The 18,890-nt window shown below is 46.7% G+C and overlaps 1 protein-coding gene across 2 annotated transcripts; it reads left to right on the top strand.

Moving 5' to 3' along the window:
- The first annotated feature begins 999 nt into the window (after positions 1 to 999).
- Positions 1,000 to 9,370, top strand: CCK (cholecystokinin). 2 transcript variants are annotated; one of them, XM_008951487.5, is made up of 5 exons: positions 1,000 to 1,527; positions 1,774 to 1,940; positions 2,303 to 2,513; positions 3,577 to 3,792; positions 8,965 to 9,370. In XM_008951487.5, exons 4-5 carry the CDS (start codon positions 3,579 to 3,581, stop codon positions 9,096 to 9,098), a joined length of 348 nt encoding a protein of 115 aa, XP_008949735.1. In that variant the 5' UTR covers positions 1,000 to 1,527; positions 1,774 to 1,940; positions 2,303 to 2,513; positions 3,577 to 3,578; the 3' UTR covers positions 9,099 to 9,370. The 2 variants fall into 2 exon arrangements, with proteins under 2 accessions (XP_008949735.1, XP_054965698.1); XM_055109723.2 differs by having other exon boundaries at positions 1,091 to 1,940.
- Positions 9,371 to 18,890: the final 9,520 nt, after the last annotated feature.

Genomic DNA, 18,890 nt, shown 5'->3' with positions numbered 1-18,890 from the left:
AACTGGTATAAGGTAGGGAATTTCTATAGAAATGATCTCAAAGTGTGTTTGGTGGACTAGCATTTTCAGTATGGCCTGGGAATTTGTTAGAAATGTGGATTCTTGGTGGGGCGTGGTGGCTCACGCCTGTAGTCCCAGCATTTTGGGAGGCCAAGGTGGGTAGATCACCTGAGGTCAGAACTTCGAGACCAAACTAGCCAACATGGTGAACCCTTGTCTCTACTAAAAATATAAAAATTAGCCAGGCATGGCTGCACATGCCTGTAATCCCAGCCGCTGGGGAGGCTGAGGCAGGAGAATCGTTTGAACCTGGGAGGCAGAGGTTGCAGTGAGCTGAGATCATGCCACTGTACTCCAGCCTGGGCGACAGAGTGAGACTCTGTCTCAAAGAAGGAAAGGCAAGGAAAGGAAGGAAGGAAGGAAGGAAATGAAGAAAGAAAGAAGGAAATAAAGACAGAAGAAAGAAAGAAAGAGAGAGAGAAAGAGGGAAAGAGGGAGAAGGAGAGACGGAGGGAGGGAGGGGGGAAGGAAGGAGGGAAGGAGGGAGGGAAGGAAGGAAGGAAGGAAGGGAGAGAGACAGGGAAAGAGGGAAGGGGAGAGAGGGAGGGAAGGAGGGAGGGAGGGAGGAAGGAAGGGAGGGAGGGAGGGAAGGAGGGAAGGAGGAAGGAAGTAAGGAAGGAAGGAATTCGGATTCTTGGGCCCTTCCTCAGACCTACTGAATTAGAAGCTCTGGGGGTATTTCGATAACAAGTTTATGTTTCCAGATATGTCTTGCCACAATCACAAATAAGACTATTTTTCGCAACTGAACTACACAAACCTTAGCAGGCTCGTGGCGAAACCACTGGAAAGCATTTAATCAGCTCTTTCAAACATGTTGCCCATAGGTTGCAGAAACGCAGCTGCCTCTCAGGATAAGAAAGTGGAGCAGCAACCGGAGGCGTCTCTGGGCCGCCCCCCCAACCCCCCCCCCCCCCCCCGCCTCGCCCACTCCACCCCCACACTGGCGTTGCCACAGTCCCTCCATTCCAGAGGGAATTCCAGAGCGGAATACGGATTCCGATTTTAAAATAAGCGCTTCTAAATCTTTCTCCTTGCATCTAAGACGGGTGGGGGAAAGAAAGGGAGAGGAGTTGAGGTCCCAAGGTTCAAGGCCTGGTGATCTCCAGGTCCCAGGCTGGGCGGCCTCGGTGCACGGAGAGGGCGAGGGGCGTGTTGTGGAGCCTTGGCAAGGCGCTGCTCTTCCTCGCGCCTCGGTTTGCGGTCTGTGAAATGGGGTTGGCAGTGCCTTTGCAGGGACGCGGCGAACTCAAGCACCAGCAAGCGGACTCGAACTCAAAGGGTTTCAGGGTGTAGACGACCAGAGCGCACTGAGGGGCTCCAGGTCGGCCCGCTCCGGAGCCGGGAGAGTAACCGCGTGCAGGGAAAGGCGCACGGCAGCCTTGGTGCCTCCCTTCCCTCCACCGGACGGGTGACTGACTAGGGGTGAGGTCCTCACCTCCAGGCTGCGCAGCTGAGTTCTGGAAGGTACTGTCCTGGGGGTGTGAGTGTGTGGGCCCTCAGGAAAGGTGCGAGGGGCGGATGCCGTGGTCTACCCGAGCTTGCGGGGGTGCGGTGGTCAAGTTCCCCAGGACCCTCGCTGGCGCCGCTTGTCGACAACGGGGAACAGTGGGCGCCGCGGGTGGTGGTAACTTGGCCCGGGAAGAAAACACATCCCTTTCCCAAACCGGATTCCTCTGAGCAAAACCAGATGGTGTCATCCCCATTTTACAGCTGCGCAGAGAGGCCCAGGACACCAACAGCCAGCTGTGGCCAGAGCCCTTTCACTGACCCAGAACACTGGCCCTCGGAAACCTGGAGAACTGCGAGGGCTTTTAATGCGGCTGAGAAGAAAGTGAAGACCCCGACTCCTCCTCTCTCCTTCGAAAGAGCCGACACAGGTATGAAGACCAGCGCCTCGGACGCTCCGGGGTAGGGGGCCGACGCCCCCTCCCTTTCAGAATCACGCCTTGCTGATGCTCAGTCCTGCCCAGTGTCCACCCCCCACCCCCGCCCCCAGTTTCCTTTCTAGCCCCTCCGGTCCCCAAAGCGAACTAAGCTAGCGGCAGCTTCTCCATCCCGGAGGAGACTCCAAACTCCTAGGTTTCCCACCTTGGAGAGTACTGCTCTGGAATGCGCAGGGGAGCGGCACCTGGAAAGGGTTGGGCGGAAGCTTCTCGGACCCAGAGGGGCGCGGACACCCGGCACCGCGCGTGGGAGGGATTAACTCCACCCCACTAGACCACCTCCCCCTCTCTCCCAGGAGCCACTTCAACCGGTTGTCGCCCCAGTGGCCGCCCTCTGAGCACGTGTTACTGCCAGTCTGCGTCAGCGTTGGGTAAATACATGACTGGCCGACGCCGCCGGGCGGGGCTATTTAAGAGACAGCCGCCCGCTGGTCCTCCCTGAACTTGGCTCAGCTGCCGGGCTGCTCCGGTTGGAAACGCCAAGCCAGCTGCGTCCTAATCCAAAAGGTAGGTCCCTCGGTTCGTCAGCGGGGGATCCAAGTGTCGTGTGTCTTTGAAGGATGCTGTCTCCAGCTTTGTGCCCATTTCCATTATGCTTTTCTATTTTCTGTGTCTTCCCTCCGAGAGCTCGAAAGACATTTCTTGAAGTCAGAAATAACGGCTCTGGGTCTAAAAGTGAGGTCTGGGTGGGTAGAGCTGCTTTAGAGCCTTTCATACGCCAGCATCATTAAGGGATGAACTACCCATTCGCTAAGATTCGCATGCAGATTGAGTTTGCTAGCTGTTACACAGCGGTGCGGGGGACTTTGCAATCTTTTCTAATAAAATATTAGAGGGTTTTAAGATTTAAATTCATTTTCTAAATACTGCAGAAAATTTCGAGGCTTTACGGATAGAAACTTGAGGGTGTTTTATCCACTAGCGATCTAAAATGCACGGGGCTTTCGAAGCCTGAGCGCTGGGCACATATTTCTGATTTTAAAACCTGCCTATGTTCTGCGTAGTGGCTTATTGCCATTTCCCACGTACACTTTGAGAAAACTTTATAAATACGGCTTTATTTATTGCTCCTACATTTTAAACTGTGCTTCTCTTTTTCATCATTTACTGTATTTCCATATTGAAAGCTTGTTAGCTATCTGGAAAAGTGCTTTCCCCAGGGTTCTCATTTCTCCCACGGAGTCTTCCCTTTAGGATATTTTTTTCACACTATTTTTAATCTCGTGGGGTTTTATTTTTCTTCTTTCGGTTAGAAGAGAGGCACTCTGCAAACACTTCCTCAAACTTTAGGAAAGCAAAAACATTCCTTCTGCTCAACACGGCAGAAAACAGGGTCTCTGCCCCTTGGCGCTGGGTGAGGAGCTCCCAAAGACCAGCCAGGTGCGCCCGGGGGCGCGCGCCATGGCACTCGCCTGGGGTCAGCGCTTGGCGAGCCCTCGTGGTTGCGGCGGCCTGGCGGGTCTGGAGCACCCGTGTTTGTCCTACGCCCGCTTCTGGGTGCCCGGCCCGCCGCAGGAGCTCTGTTGCCCAGCCTTTCAGTTAACGCGCCCTCCTCCTTTGCTCCCTACAGCCATGAACAGCGGCGTGTGCCTGTGCGTGCTGATGGCGGTACTGGCGGCTGGCGCCCTGACGCAGCCGGTGCCTCCCGCAGATCCCGCGGGCTCCGGGCTGCAGCGGGCAGAGGAGGCGCCCCGTAGGCAGCTGAGGGTATCGCAGAGAACGGATGGCGAGTCCCGAGCGCACCTGGGCGCCCTGCTGGCAAGATACATCCAGCAGGCCCGGAAAGGTAAGAATGCTGCCTCCCCATCCCTCACTTCTGCCCTTGTTCCCAGGCTCCCAATGCTGACCCTCTTCTCTAGCGCTGGCCTGATGGGGATGACCTCTCTCGGTAGGAAACAAGCAACATGGTTTCTGGCGGTCCTTTGTAGCAATCTGAGAAGGGGTATGGAGGACTTAATTTATAAGTAAGGGGAACCTTCTTGAAAAGCTTTCTTTGAACTAATTTTTAGCAGTGTTGCTGATTAAGTTCAACACCATTTTACCAAGCCATTAAAAGATAATTATTGAACCCTAGGAAAGGGTTCCTAGATACACTGAATACCCTCTACTGAAAACGCAAAGGACCTTGGAGCCACCCAGATACCAACCCTTGGAAATCCTCTAGCAGGAAGGGGTCAATGCTGAGAATGCCTGAGATCTGGCTACGACAGTTTAAAACAGCAGTGACAATGTGTCCATTTCCACCAAAGTATGTAACAGAAGGAAAGAATCAGCAGCAGTTTTGTGTTCTCCTTGCAATGACTTACAAATGATTACCCAACAAGAGAGGTATTTGTTTTTACTTTACTGTTGCAGAGATGGTCACAGTTGTAGCAAGAGCTGAGCAAGTCAGTTTTCTCAGCATCAAAGTCTTTCTCCAGGAATAAGGTGATTCAGCAGCTCACTAGCCGAGTGGCATGCAGGCAATTCTGACCTGAGGCTAGCTTTCCCCTAAGCTCCTTCCAATTCTTTGTGTGATTCAGAGGGAGGCCCATTCATCTCTTGTGACCCATAGGAATCATGCTTTGGATTGGGGCAGCTTTTTTCTGCCAACTTTATCCCCAGTGACACTAATGATGAACACCGGCTGTGGAGCAGTGTGCTGAACAGTACAAACACAGCTGGACATTAAAAGAATTCAGCAGGCCAGGAGCAGTGGCTCACACCTGTAATCCCAGCACTTTGGGGGGCTGAGGCAGGTGGATCACATGAGGTCAGGAGTTCGAGACCAGCCTGACCAACATGGTGAAACCCCATCTCTACTAAAAATACAAAATTAGCTGGGCATGGTGGCACATGCTTGTAATCCCAGCTACACGGGAGGCTGAAGCAGGAGAGTAGCTTGAACTCGGGAGGTGGAGGTTGCAGTGAGCCGAGATTGTGCCATTGCACTCTGGCCTGAGCAACAAGAGTGAAACTGTCTAAAAAAAAAAAAAAAAAAGAACTTAGCAAACACTGCTGGAAGGGATGTGGTAGGTGTGTTGCCTTTTCCATGAAGCTCTCTTACCCAACTGGTGTTCCAGGGCCTGGATTTGAACCTTAAGCCCTGGCTTGACCAGAGAGGGATAAGATGAAGAGTTTTGGCTCTGCAGAGTTCTTCTGTGGGTTCACATGAAGGGAAGACTGGAACTCTGACCCAGAGGCTTCAGAAGGAAAGAACAAATCAGTGATTTGTTGTATTTCTTCCTGTCTTTGGGAAATTGCCCCACCCACCACCTTGTGTTTTGCTTTCCTGCTAATTAAATTGAAAAAGATAGAAATACTTCTCAGATGGAGAGAGAAAGTCTGAAAGCTTTTGAGTTCCTGCTGATTCTCTGCCTGAAAATAATTTAGTATCTGTCCCCAGATACAGGCTGAATTTCAGCCAGACCAGTCTGAAATATCCTAGGCTTTTCATTTAACTGTGGACCTGGACTCCCCTCCTCCAATTTAGGAAAGACCCTGGTTTTTCTTCTATGTAGGCTGAGGATATCTGCAAAAAGGCCTGAAATGTGCCGAATTGAGTCTTGGTTCCAAAATTGCTCTAGGGAAAAAAAAAAAAAAAGCTCATTACCAAATTATTTCCTAGAACCAATACTAGACAATGGCTCTTATAGCATAAATCTTAGCTGGAAAGTTCTTTCTAGTCCCTCTTCTCAGCCCCCCTCTCCCTTTGCCTTCAGCCAATTGTGCCAAACAAACCCAGGAGGGAATAGCAATCACTTGGAAATTTAGATGCCAACACCTAGGATCAACTCTAGCTAAAAAACAAGCAAACTCTTCTATGTGACAAACATGAACTAGGACTAAATACTTACACATATAGATACTGCACAGTTTCTATATGTGCAGTATATAGAATATTTTACATATTTTGAATATTTTACATATTTTGAGATCATATCAGATTTTTGCTCCACTATAGTATATATTATTATTAAAAGTTCTAAACAAGACAATGCATTCTTTGAGCAGTACTTAAGAGTTTATCATTAGGAAATATCTGCAGCACTTTCAATGGCCCAAGAAGAAATAATTCTATTGGAGGGCAGTGGGTAAAGATATCTAGAGGCATTTAGTGTGCGCCTCCCCCATGCCCAGCAAAGCTTCAATGCTACATCTATATTGTCTTTCTCAGTACAACAGCCCTGCACAGTGAATATTATTATACCCATTTTGCCAGTGTGGAAGCTGGGGCTCTAAAAGCCTGAGTAACCTACATGCAGTTGCATATCTACACAACAGCAGGGCTGAGACTCTATCTAGTCCTGCTCCCCCCAGGAGGGCCTGGAAGCCATTCAGCTTCCTAGCTGTACTGCCTATTCCACATTTTAAAGTTTAAAAGAGCTAAACCCTTCAGTTTTAGCAAGAGCTAAGAAAGTCACTGTTTTCTCAGCACCAAAGTCTTTCTCCAGGAATAAGGTGATTCAGCAGCCCACTAGCTGAGTGACATGCAGACAGTCCCGAGGCTAGCTTTCCAATAAGCCCCTTCCAATTCTTTGTGTGATTCAGAGGGAGGCCCGTCCATCTCTTGTGGCCCATAGGAATCAGGCTTTGATCAATTCCATACATCAGATGTAAGCCCCTACTCTATGTCAGCACTGGGAAAGTGAGTGAGGACCCTGATAAATACACATGACATGAGGACAGAACTGTACGTGGAACGGGGAAGTCAGGGTGTGTGATAAATGCAGCTTCCATGACTGAACATGGTGCCCCCACCGTTAACTGAGGCTGCTTGCTCGTATTGAAGCTGTCACCTTGCTTCCATTAGATGGAAATTTGGGTTGTGCCCGGGCCTTAGAGTGGGCACTCATCATCACAGCAGGCAGAAGGATGGGTCATGTTTCCATGTGACTGTGTACAGGTAACTGGGTCTATAGGTTTTCCTGAATTCAAGGGTAATATTTCACCTGAATGATGAACAATTAAATAGCAGGGGCTATTTTTCTTCTACGTAGGCTGAGGATATCTGCAAAAAGACCTGAAATGTGCTGAATTGACTGTTGGTTCCAAAACTGGGAAGGGTTGGGGTTGGGGAGAGAAAGGGTGGGGACGTTGTTCTGTGTTGTTTCTGTTTTTAATTAAACTTGCTTAATTTCATTACCCAGGGTAACTGCCTTTGCATTTTCATTTATCAACACATAAGCCATAGTCTGACTCTACTCAGCCTATGGGCAGGAGCTGGCAAGGGCAGCCTCATGCAGAAGGGATATAGACCAGCATGACAGGAGGTGGGGACACAGTGGCCCCCAACACAGTGGGAGTCATTGAGTGGTCCTCCACTCCTCTACCCTTGATTTGGCCTGGGCTTTGTCCATTGAAGTCCCTGAAGGGCCTTTCTTAAGACTGAGCTTGCACAGGAGAAGGTGTTCTACTGATTTCATACCCCAGGAGGCTTCTGTCTATGAACTTTGAGCTAGGACTGTCTCATGTCTCCAAATAAACTGCCCCTTCATGTCCCTGCTCACTCAGTGTGAGCTCTACAAAAGGATCACACTGTTCCTGAATACTTAACTTCCATCCCAATGGGACAATTTCAGGTTCAGTTATTGCATTTTGGTCAAAATTGCTGATTTAAATCACCTTTGTTATCACCTCTCTCCCCCCCTTCTTTGAGTCATACTGAGGTGCCAAGATTTAATCCGACAGTCTTTTTCTGAATATCATTTTTAATTGATATTGATTTATCATTAAAAATAAAATGATCATCAACTCAAAACACTTACTGATAAATGACAAAAGCTTTCTGAATATAACTTTCAAATTCATATTTTTAAAAGAGTATTTATGTAGCAAAGGGGCTTTATTTATCTATTTTTTATTATACTTTAAGTTCTGGGGTACATGTGCAGAACATGCAGGTTTGTTACATAGGTATATACATGCCATGGTGGTTTGCTGCACCCATCAACCAGTCATCTACATTAGGTATTTCTCCTAATGCTATCCCTCCCCTAACCCCCACCCCCCGATAGGCCCTGGTGTGTGATGTTCCCCTCCCTGTGTCCATGTATTCTCATTGTTCAACTTCCACTTATGAGTGAGAACATGCGGTGTTTGGTCTTCTGTTCCTGTGTTAGTTTGCTGAGAATGATGGTTTCCAGCTTCATCCATGTCCCTGCAAAGGACATGAACACATCCTTTTTATGGCTGCATAGTACTCCATGGTGTAAATGTGCCACATTTTCTTTATCCAGTCTATCATTGATGGGCATTTGGATTGGTTCCAAGTCTTCGCTATTGTGAATAGTGCTGCAGTAAACGTACATGTGCATGTGTCTTATAGCAGAATGGTTTATAATCCTTTGGGTATATACCCAGTAATGGGATTGCTGGGTCATATGGTATTTCTGGTTCTAAATCCTTGAGGGATTGCCACACTGTCTTCCACAATGGTTGAACTAATTTACACTCCCACCAACGATTTTTTTTTAACCATTCCAACATCAAGATATTATAATTGTGCCACCTTAATAACAAGAGCTCTCCAGGAGTCAGGAATGTTGATGGATATTAAGGGATGAATTTAGGAACAATTAAGTACTGGAAAAATCTTTGGTTGGTTTCTGCTGATGCCATCTACAAAAGGAAAACACCCATCTACCAAAAGAAAGCAAATGGTAGGGAGACTAAGGAAAATCTAGGCAAGTCCCAGACTGCAAGGCCGGAGAAAATGAATCCACCTAAATACTTGCAGAACGCAAAGCACACCCCTAACTTGTAAATATATTGTCCTCTCTCCAGTTACACAGACATTGGTCCTTCTCCTCTCTCAGATTTTGGTCCATCAATTCCACTACTTTGATAGCTCTTTGATACCTTTAAGGTGGTGTCTGTTATATTGTGTCTGGCTTTTTCCATTGCTCTCCTTCACAAATTGAACTAGAGATGCTTTTACATGCAATGTCCCTGTTTCCTTCCTCCCTGCTCCTTGTAGCTCCTTCTGGACGAATGTCCGTCGTTAAGAACCTGCAGAACCTGGACCCCAGCCACAGGATAAGTGACCGGGACTACATGGGCTGGATGGATTTTGGCCGTCGCAGTGCCGAGGAGTATGAGTACCCCTCCTAAAGGAACCAGCCTCCATCAGCCCAACGGGAAGCAACCTCCCAACCCAGAGGAGGCAGAATAAGAAAACAATCACACTCATAACTCATTGTCTGTGGAGTTTGACATTGTATGTATCTATTTATTAAGTTCTCAATGTGAAAAATGTGTCTGTAAGATTGTCCAGTGCAACCACACACCTCACCAGAATTGTGCAAATGGAAGACAAAATGTTTTCTTCATCTGTGACTCCTGGTCTGAAAATGTTGTTATGCTATTAAAGTGATTTCATTCTGCCCTGTCGTTCCCTGCGTCTACTGAGGGCAAAGGGCTCCATTTGGTCCTCAGAACATGCAAGGAGGGAAGCCTGATAGATGCTACACCGGGACAAATCCTTGTAGTAGATGTCCCCAGAAAGGGCTTGGGAAATGCAGCTCAGACCTGGAGCTAACTTTGCTACAGGCCAGGTGGACAGTGAAAGGGCCATCTGTGGGCAACTCCAGAGCCCAGCCCTGGCCACCCTGATCCCCGATCTTATTTACCAATCCTACTCCCATCAGGGTTTCCTTGGGGTTCTCTTGGCCTTTAAACAAGTTACAGGCAGTAACTGGCCATGGTTTTGCATACATTTGATCACTCCATGGCTCTGTGGCACAGAAGTTATCATCCTTTCTTTACAGATGAGGAAACAGGCTCTGAAGCGTGAAAGTGACTGGCCCTTATGCCCCGGCTAAGGAGATTCACAGACTGGAGGGCTTAATGTTCTGAGGCTATCGGGGCCTTCATCACTCTAGCACTTCTCCAACTGAGTGCACAGGAATCACCCGGGGAATCTTGTTAAACTGCACATTCTGATTCAACAAGTCTGGGCAGGAGCCTGAGCAAGCTCCAGGTGATGTCAATGCTGCTGGTTGCAGACCGCACTTGGAGCTGCAGTGGTGCAGAGAAGAGCCTATAATCGCTTTTCCTTGAGCCCCGCCATGTTTTGGAGTTGGTGGGACTCCAAAGTGCTGGGGAGACTCTGGTAGTTATACAGAGCAGAAGCCAATCTGTCTGTTGGTTCTCTGTAGAAATCAGTGAGGGGAAATAGTCCAAGGCGACACCCAGAGATGATCCAGTACCCACCACCCCCAGTGCAACCTTTCCATGCCTCCTGCTGAGGCCTCCAAGACCCTCTGATCCTTGTCCAGCAGAGGCCCCAGGTGCCTAGTGCAACAGAACCTGGCAGCCCCCAAGGGAAATACGTTGAAAACAATACTGGCAAATCTAAAACCTTACCCAGCCCGGCACCACTCGCTACTGGCACTCAGTGCCATCTTCCTTAGTGTTGGGGACAGGACACTGGGAGGGAGCCCCAGGAAGCCTTGGTCAGTACAATTCTTTCACTTGAGCTGAAGTTGGGATTCAGTGTAAAACTTACTCCAAATAGGGAACACTGTATTAGTCCCTCCCAAGGTACCACCTCATTCAGTCCCTACACTTGGTCTCCAAGGCTGCCTCATATCTTAGGTATCCAACCCCCATTCAGTCTAAAATATCCAGATGCCTGGGTTTTTAGTGCCACCTCCCCTTGCAAAAATCACTAGTTTTATGGGTGTATAGGGGTTATGTGCCTGTGTGTGTGTGTGTGTGTGTGTGTGTGTGTGTGTGTGTGTGTGCTGTTTGTGTATTGGGGATGGGGGATGAGTGAAGGACTTGGAATTTAATATAGAATCAGCAGTGGGGAATGGATGGTGAAAGTCTGATCTAAATTACTGATTTATGAATCATCAAGGAAGTGGGTGTTAAAATACCATTTTCAAAGGTAAAGTCATGACTCATACAACACAAAATGAACATATGTCAAAGATATCATTTAACTCATCAATTAGTAAAGGAACCAGTAAGATGTCACAATCATTTCAAAGCAGAATCTGAAGGATAGACATGTGTAGACAGCCAGGAATGCTAACAGAGAGAAAACTGGTTCATATCCATAGGTCAAGAAACTACACTGTTTGGAATAATCTGTTATCCATAACAGAAGTTACTTGTATCATTAGAGGACAATATTCACTTATGTTTCTTTAGGTTTTGAGTTTTTTTGTTTTTGTTTTTTGAGACAGGGTCTCGGCTCTGTTGCCCAGGCTAGAGTGCAGTGGCACAATCACAGCTCACTGCAGCCTCAACCTCCCAGGCTCAAGCAATCCTCCCACTTCAGCCTCCCAAGTAGCTGACACTATAGGTGTGTGCACCACTCCCAGCTAATTTTTGTACTTTTTAGAGAGATGGGGTTTTGCTATGTTGCTCAGGTTGGTCTCAGACTCCTGAGCTCAAGCAATCCACCTGCCTCTGCCTCCCAAAGTGCTGGGATTACAGGCGTGAGCCACCACACTTATGTTTTGATAGGCAAGAATTGTTTGCATTTCTATCAGTTTTCCAGGGATTATAAGTCACCCAGTCAAAGACACAGACCCCAGCAGCATCAGATAAATGCCCAGTGTTCCACTGAAAGGACACCCAGTCATCCCCTTTGCCCACTTCCAAGCCTTTCACAACTTCTTCTAATGCAGGAAAGGGAAAGGAAAGAACATTCCTGGCCTCCTCTTGGGTGCTGTACAAAGATTCTCACAAGCATCAACCTAGGAGACAGTCCCAATCCTGCAAGGTAATCATGATTCCACTCCTCCAAGAGGAAACAGGAGCTCGGAGAGGTTAAGTGGCTTGGAGGTGCACATGCTGCCCACAAACAGCAGTGCCAGGATATAAGCAGCTGGTTCTGGAACTTCTCTATGAAAGGACTTAGAGCCACCATCTGGCAGAGAAGGGCCTCTAAGCCTTGTCTGGAAGCTGCACCTACACAATGAAGGTGGAATCAGCATGTGTGATCATGTGTGGAGTCTTGGAGGGGGCCTGATGGAGCTCCCTGGGCAGGGGAGGCAGAGAGCCTAAAGACCTGTTCCCCTAATGCTTTCAGTGCCATGCTGGATTTAGGACAGCACCTTCTAACTGCAGGGGCCCTGCTCTTATCTCTATGCCACCTGCTGTTGCAGGGTCCCCGGAACCAGGACATGCAACCCAGGCCTTCCTCAGCCGTTTCTCAGGGGTCATCAGGCTTCTGCAACTAAGCTGAGCAACTCTTACAGAGAAGCCAACCACTCCTAAACTCCGCTTTAAAGAGGCCAGAACTCACACAACCACAAAGCCATGCCCACTGCCCTGCCCTCCTCCTCCTCCTCCTCTACCCAGCTGTGTGATCCTGGGCAAGATCAGTCCCAACCTTTTCCCCCTCCAACCCTCTTCCCCTCGCTAACCATTCTTTTCCTACTAGCTATCCTGGAAACCCTTGGGCTTGCAGGAACTCCACCCAGGCCATATCCCTCTACAGCTATTCCTGCTGTTTGTGTCCTCAGCTCTGCCAATTAAGGCTGCTCAGAAGCTTCCTTTTTGTTGACCCACTGGAATTTAAAAGCTGAAGAGAGCAATGGCTATCATTCTGGCTCAGCCCACACCCTATCCTACCTCCACTCCCATTTTACAAATAATAAACTTGCCCAAGATCACACAATGAATTAGTGACGGAACCTGCAGCTCTCTCTGGAATTAACTCCTTGCCAGGCTGAGACATGAAGAATTGCCTGGTAGTCCCTGCATTCGCTGATACCTCTGGACCTTTGGCTTAGGAGATCTGACCTGCCCTGACCTGCAATTACTAACATCTCCATGTGGCCAGCAGCCAGAGGGTGGACAAGATTCACTCTCCCAAGATTTGCTTCACCAAAACCAGGCTGTAAGACATCTGACCCACAAATGAGGGAATCTTTACTTAATTTGTCAGCAACCTACTGAACCCAAATGGCAATCTTTGCTCTCAGGCTCAGCCAAACCCAGGTATAAGGAAAGAAAAATGGAAGAAAGACAGTGTAAGTTCATTCTTACTTTTAACATATAACCACAAAAAAACGCCCCCAACTTTTTTTGTTGACTCTGCTTTGAAGTGCCAAAGGAAAGAATCCTGATCACTTTGCTAGATTTCCAGAGACTGTGAATATTTTTTTCCAGCATCTTCAAATTATGGCTAGTCCTGAAGATAAATAAAGCAGAAGTCAAGCAGAAAGAGAGAAAATCGTTGCCTCACTAATTTCCCCTGGGTTCTAGGTTCCGAAAACATCTCTCACCAGATATTAAAATGATCTGTTTGTGTCTGTCTCCTGCTCTGATCTATATCTTCCCACAGAACTAGGATCAGGGGGTCCCAGATGAGAGAGCACCTGCCCTGGACTCCCCACCATCCCCAAGGCCCACACTGGACAGACCTCCCCCAGACAGCCTCATCATCACCCCCACCTCTCTGACTTCATCTCATCACTGCCCTCTTCACTCATTTCACTCCAGCCTCACTGCATTCTTTGCTATTCCTTCAAAACACAAAACTCACTCCTAACTCAGAGCCTTTGCACCACTGTTCCCTCTGCCCGGCTCACTCTCCCTCCCAAAAGCACGGCTGGACCTGTCAGCTCATTCAACCCCAAAATTACCTGCTCAAAGAGGCTGTCCTGACCATCCTCTCTGAAAAGGTTCCTCTGAACTGGGCACAATGGCCCATGCCTATATAGTCCCAGCTATTCGAGAGACTGAGGTGGGAGGATCACTTGAGCCAAGAAGTTGAAGTCCAGCCTGGGCAACATAGCGAGACATTATTTCTAAAAAAAAAAAAATTCTTTTAAGAAAAAAAAATTTCCTCCATTACCCTCTCTCCCCTTCCCTGCTTTACTTTTCTTCGCATGTTTATCATCTCTTGGAATTACATTGTATATGTATTTATTCATTGATTCTGTCTCACCAATGAATACAGAACACCAAAGTTCTGTCAACTCTATTAGGACAGGGATTTTCATCTGCTGTGTTTATTGCTATATTCCTAACACTTAATACAGGGTTGGCACATAGTAGATACTCAGAAAATATTCACTTAATTAATTAGTTCATTAATTAATCAATTAGGGAAAAATCTGTCAGGATCCCTGCTACTCAGGTCACAGACTGGCTTTAGAAGCAGTTTCATCAGACCATTTGTTTTAAAAATCAGAGAAGTAAAGCAGGCTCAGTGACACGGCCAAGTCCCCCCAAGATAGGCATAAATTGGAAAACAGAGCACTCACACAAAAAAATGGCTGGCAGCGTGCACGGCATCTGTGGAGAGTGGTGGTATGCACTAAAGTACACCCACCCAAACACACGCGCACACCCACACACATGCACATCCAGCCCTATTTCTATTGCTGCAGTTAAAATCCAGAATGGTGGCTGGCGCGATGGCTCATGCCTGTAATCCAGCACTGTGGGAGGCCAAGATGGGCGGATCATCTGAGGTCAGGAGTTTGAAACCAGCCTGACCAACGTGGAGAAACCCCATCTCTACTAAAAATACAAAATTAGCTGGACTTGGTGGTGCATGCCTGTAATCCCAGCTACTCGGGAGGCTGAGGCAGGAGAATCACTTGAACCTGGTAGGTGGAGGTTGCAGCGAGCCGAGATCGCACCATTGCACTCCAGCCTGGGCAACAAGAGTGAAACTCCACCTAAAAAAAAAAAAAAAAAAAAAATCCAGAAAGGCTTGACAATCTCAAAGAAGGAAAAAGAGGAGCATTGATGATGTTCATTGCACTTACTCAGAATATTAGAGAAGTGGAAACAACCTAAGTGTTCCACAGTGAGGGGTAGCTGTTAAGGAAATTAATGTACACAGAATTAGTTAAGTGCATCCATTTAATCAAGCAGTTATTTAAGTGATGAGTATGAGGACAATGTAGAAACATTGAAAATAATCGTGACCCATGTAAAGTGAAAAGGTCCTCTCAGCTCATTCAACCTCATATTAAGTTTATTTTCCAATGAATGAGATTATGTGAAAATGATGATAGTCATGCCAGGGTTATAGGATCACAGGTGTTTTTCTTTCTCTTCTCCAAATTACTTGTAATATTTGTAGATTGTCCTTATAACAACCATAGCGCATGTTCTCTAGGCTGTGCCAGTCTACAGTGAGACACAGAATCATAAGAACAGCCATAAAAATAGTTCTTCAACCACTTCGTTTGCCAAGGAAACAATCCAATTCTCCTCAGATGATTTTGCCAGTCGCCGAGGTTTGTGTGTGGCCACCCACAGTGTCCATCCTTTCCAGTTCCTTGGTTCTCTCTCACTAAAGCCACGAAGCCCCCTGAAAATATCACCTCTGCTGGCAGAAAGGAGTTTTCCATCTGCTGTGCACACCTGCAGGTTTTGGACCAGTGTCTACTGTCTTCCGGTGCCTTCCGTCCTCAGTATGGGAGCCTGGGCCACACTACTGCCATTTTGTTCTCACCTGACAGGGTCTCAACAGCACCCTGCAGGGCCTGGATGCCATGGGAACCTCTCTGATAAGCAGTTATTGCCAAAGAGACCAGTTGCCCCAGCCAAGTGACTATGCTGCCACCCCTCAGAGTGGAAGTCCTTTTTCTGCTCACAGGTTTCCAGAAACACCATTGGCCTATGAAGGTCACTTTGTAGTCTGAAATCTCTGCATTTACCTTATAAATAGAAAATGATAGATTCAGTCACATGGGTAGTCCATTCTTTACACCGAGTGGCAACCTTTAGGCTCAACAAGGTAGGGATAATACAGAAGGGCCACAAGTTCAGCTGCTAGGATGGAACCATACCCTCTATCAGGAGAACTGTATCAGTTCCTTTAGAACAGATTTGCTTCTATGAATTCTTTTAGTTTTCCTTCATCTGAGAATGTCTTTATTTTGCCTTCATCCCTAAAGGATATTTTTGCTGGATTTTGAATTCTAGGTTAACAGTTATTTTCTTTCAGCACTTTATAAATACTGTGTCACAGGCTTGGATTGGTGGCTCACACCTGTAATCCCAGCACTTTGGGAAGCCAAGGTGGATGGATTGCTTGAGCTCAGGAGTTCGAGACCAGCCTGGGCAACACAGTGAAACCCAGTCTCTACAGAAAATACCAAAATTAGCTGGGCATGGTGGTGCATGTGGCTGTAGTCCCAGCTAACTTGGGGTGCTGAGACAAGAGGATCACTTGAGCCTGGGAGGTTGAGGCTATAGTGAGCCGTGTTTGCACCACTGCACTCCAGCCTGGGCAACAGAGTGAGACCCTTTCTTAAAAAATAATAATAAATAAATAAATAAATAAATAAATAAAAAAAATACTGTATCACTACCTGTGGCCTTCATGGTTTCTGATGAGAAATCTGCAGTCATTCATATCATTGTGCCCCACAGATAATGAGTCATTTTTCTCTGGCTACTTTCAAGATTTTTGCTTTGTCTTTAGCTTTCAGTAGTTTGATTATGATGTGTCTGGATGTAGATTTCTTTGTGTTTACCCTGTTGGGGGTTTATTCAAGTCTTGAAGGTGTAAGTTTATATCTTTCACCAAACTTGGGACATTTAAAAACATTATTTAAATGTTTTTCAGCATCACTGTCTTTCATCTCCCTTTCTGGGCTCTTGATGACATAAATGGTAGACCTTTTGTTGTTGTTGCATATGTCAGAGAGGCCTGTTCTTTTTTTTTATTCTATTTTTTGTCTCTATGGTTTACAGTGAATAATTTCTATTTATCTACTTTTAAGTTCACTGACTCTTTCTTCTATCATTTCCATTCTGGTAATGAGTCCACCAGTGAATTTCTTGGTTTGGTTCTGATATTTCTAAGTTCTCAAATTTCCACTTATATCTTCTATTTCCTTACTAAGATTTTGTATGTTAATATTTGTTTCAAGAATATTCACAATTGCTCATTTGAGCACTTTTATAATAGCTGCTTCAAAGCCTGTGTCTTCTAATTCCAACATCTGTGAAATCTCATCATTTTTGTCTGTGGATTGTCTTTTTCAAAGAAAATTGGGGTGGGATGGGGAGCAGTTGGAGAACGACACAGAACCTGCAATGCACAGCAGGGGATAAAGGCGAAGGTGACCTAAATTGTTATAGTTCTTTGTATGCTCAGTATTTTTTTATTTTATCCTGAACAATTTAGATATTATTTGGTGAGACTCTGGATCTTGTTTAAATATTATGAAAAATGTTAATATTTTGTTTTAGCAGGTGATGGACATGGTTAGGTTCAGTTTGCAAGTTCCAACCCACCTTCTGTGCGCTGTGATGTCAACATCCACTCAGTTTTCAAACTGCTTTTTGTCTCCATTTCAGGTGTGCACCACCCAGAAGCCAGTCTAGGAACCAGGTGATGACCTCTCCATTACTTCCGTTCTCAAAGGTCTTGGTATCCTCATTAAAACCAGATCCAAACATGTATGGCTTGGAAGTGAGCCCTGGAATTCATAAATAACCGTATGGAGTCACTTCCCTGAGCTCCACACTCTCTGTAATCTCCCTGGTACTCTCAGTTCCCTGAGGCTCCCCTTTTTGATCCTCCACCCCAAATTGGGGTTCTGGTTACTCTGTTCTACACACGTCTATGTTTGTAGCCTATGTTCAGGTCCAAGTGGCAGGAGAAGAGAGAGAGACAAAAATATCAATGGAAGCTAGTCTCACCCACCGTGTGATCACAGTTCTTCTGAACAAAGAACAAGTTTACACTGCCTCAGAGTTTTGGCTGCTGTCAGTCCCGTTACTGACTGCTGACCCTACAGGTGTGGGTTTGCCCAGGGCCTGTGGCATGAGAAACAGAGAAAGATAATAATTTTTTAAAAAAAGAGAAGAGAGAGAGAATGGTCATGATCTCTGGATATTAGGAGTTCCCCTTTTCACTCCTTGGGCCAGAACTAAAGAACTTCTCCTGGAGCTGTCTGTGCCCCAGATCCCACTTCCAGTTTCTAGCTCTGTTAAGTTCAAACCAAGGGATACAAGAGTGGGGAAAGTGATAAACTCACTACTGGTTTGATGTACTTCAAATTCTGTGTTCTTCACCAATATTCCTTCTGCTGTTTTCTTTTCACCGTCCTCAAATAGCTGTTCTAAACTTTCTCTCCTGGAGTTATGACCAACAGAAATGATGGTTGGAGTGCACTTATCCCATCTTACCTAGAATCAGAACACCAGTGTCTTTCAATATAGAAATTTCACAATGAAATCCCATCTTCTTCTGAAAATCTGGCAATGATGAGCCTGCATTTCTGCATGGTGACAATGTGGAGGCCAACACTTGGCTGCCCCTCTAGACAGGCATGCCCTCTCTCACAGGCCAGTCTCACACATTTGTGTTATATTTGCAACCCCAGCTTCGGGAGACATTGAAACCAACCACTTCCAAAAGGTAACCATGTGGGCACCACTCAGCTTCAGCCATGCAGCTGCCTCTTGGTTCATTAGGTCTTTCTACGGCCAGCTCTTTCCTGCTTCCCCAGCCTCTGGCCCAGGTTCATCTCTCCAAGCCCTGGCTGAAGCCTCTTCTGCCCTGATCCACCCTGCCTTGGGGTCCTTGCTTTGATCTTCTGTCAACTCCCCTCCTTTCCCTTTTCCTTGGCTTCTCTCCTTCCTGCCATTCACCCAAGACCTCAGCCCAATCTGAGCAATTGGGTCTGGCTGTGCCCGCCTAGACTCCTTCTCTGTCTGTCCACCTGCCACCTATCTTTGAGAAAGGCTCCAGTCACAGCCTTCAGGGCTTCCCTGCCTTTTCTCAGCCTTCCAGGGCCTGGCAATTTCTGCTGAAACTCTAATATCTTGCTGAAATATTAGGTCAAGAGGTACTGAAATGTTAAGACCCAGTAACTCATGGCATAAGGCTCTTCTCTAAGAATGGGTGGTTTATTTTATTATCTTAGTTTTGGGTTCTTTCATATATGTGATTCCCAAGACACTTCT

This window comes from Pan paniscus, chromosome 2, assembly GCF_029289425.2.
Source record: "Pan paniscus chromosome 2, NHGRI_mPanPan1-v2.0_pri, whole genome shotgun sequence".
In the NCBI taxonomy this organism is placed as follows: Eukaryota; Metazoa; Chordata; class Mammalia; order Primates; family Hominidae; genus Pan; species Pan paniscus.
The sequence above is the reverse complement of the archived record's forward strand: the minus strand, read 5'-3'. Positions and strand labels throughout refer to the sequence as shown.

Coding starts and splice junctions, on each gene's coding strand:
- CCK (XM_008951487.5), top strand. CDS start 3,579: ATGAACAGCGGCGTGTGCCTGTGCGTGCTGATGGCGGTACTGGCGGCT. Junction 3,793..8,964: donor CATCCAGCAGGCCCGGAAAG/GTAAGAATGCTG, acceptor TGCTCCTTGTAG/CTCCTTCTGGACGAATGTCC.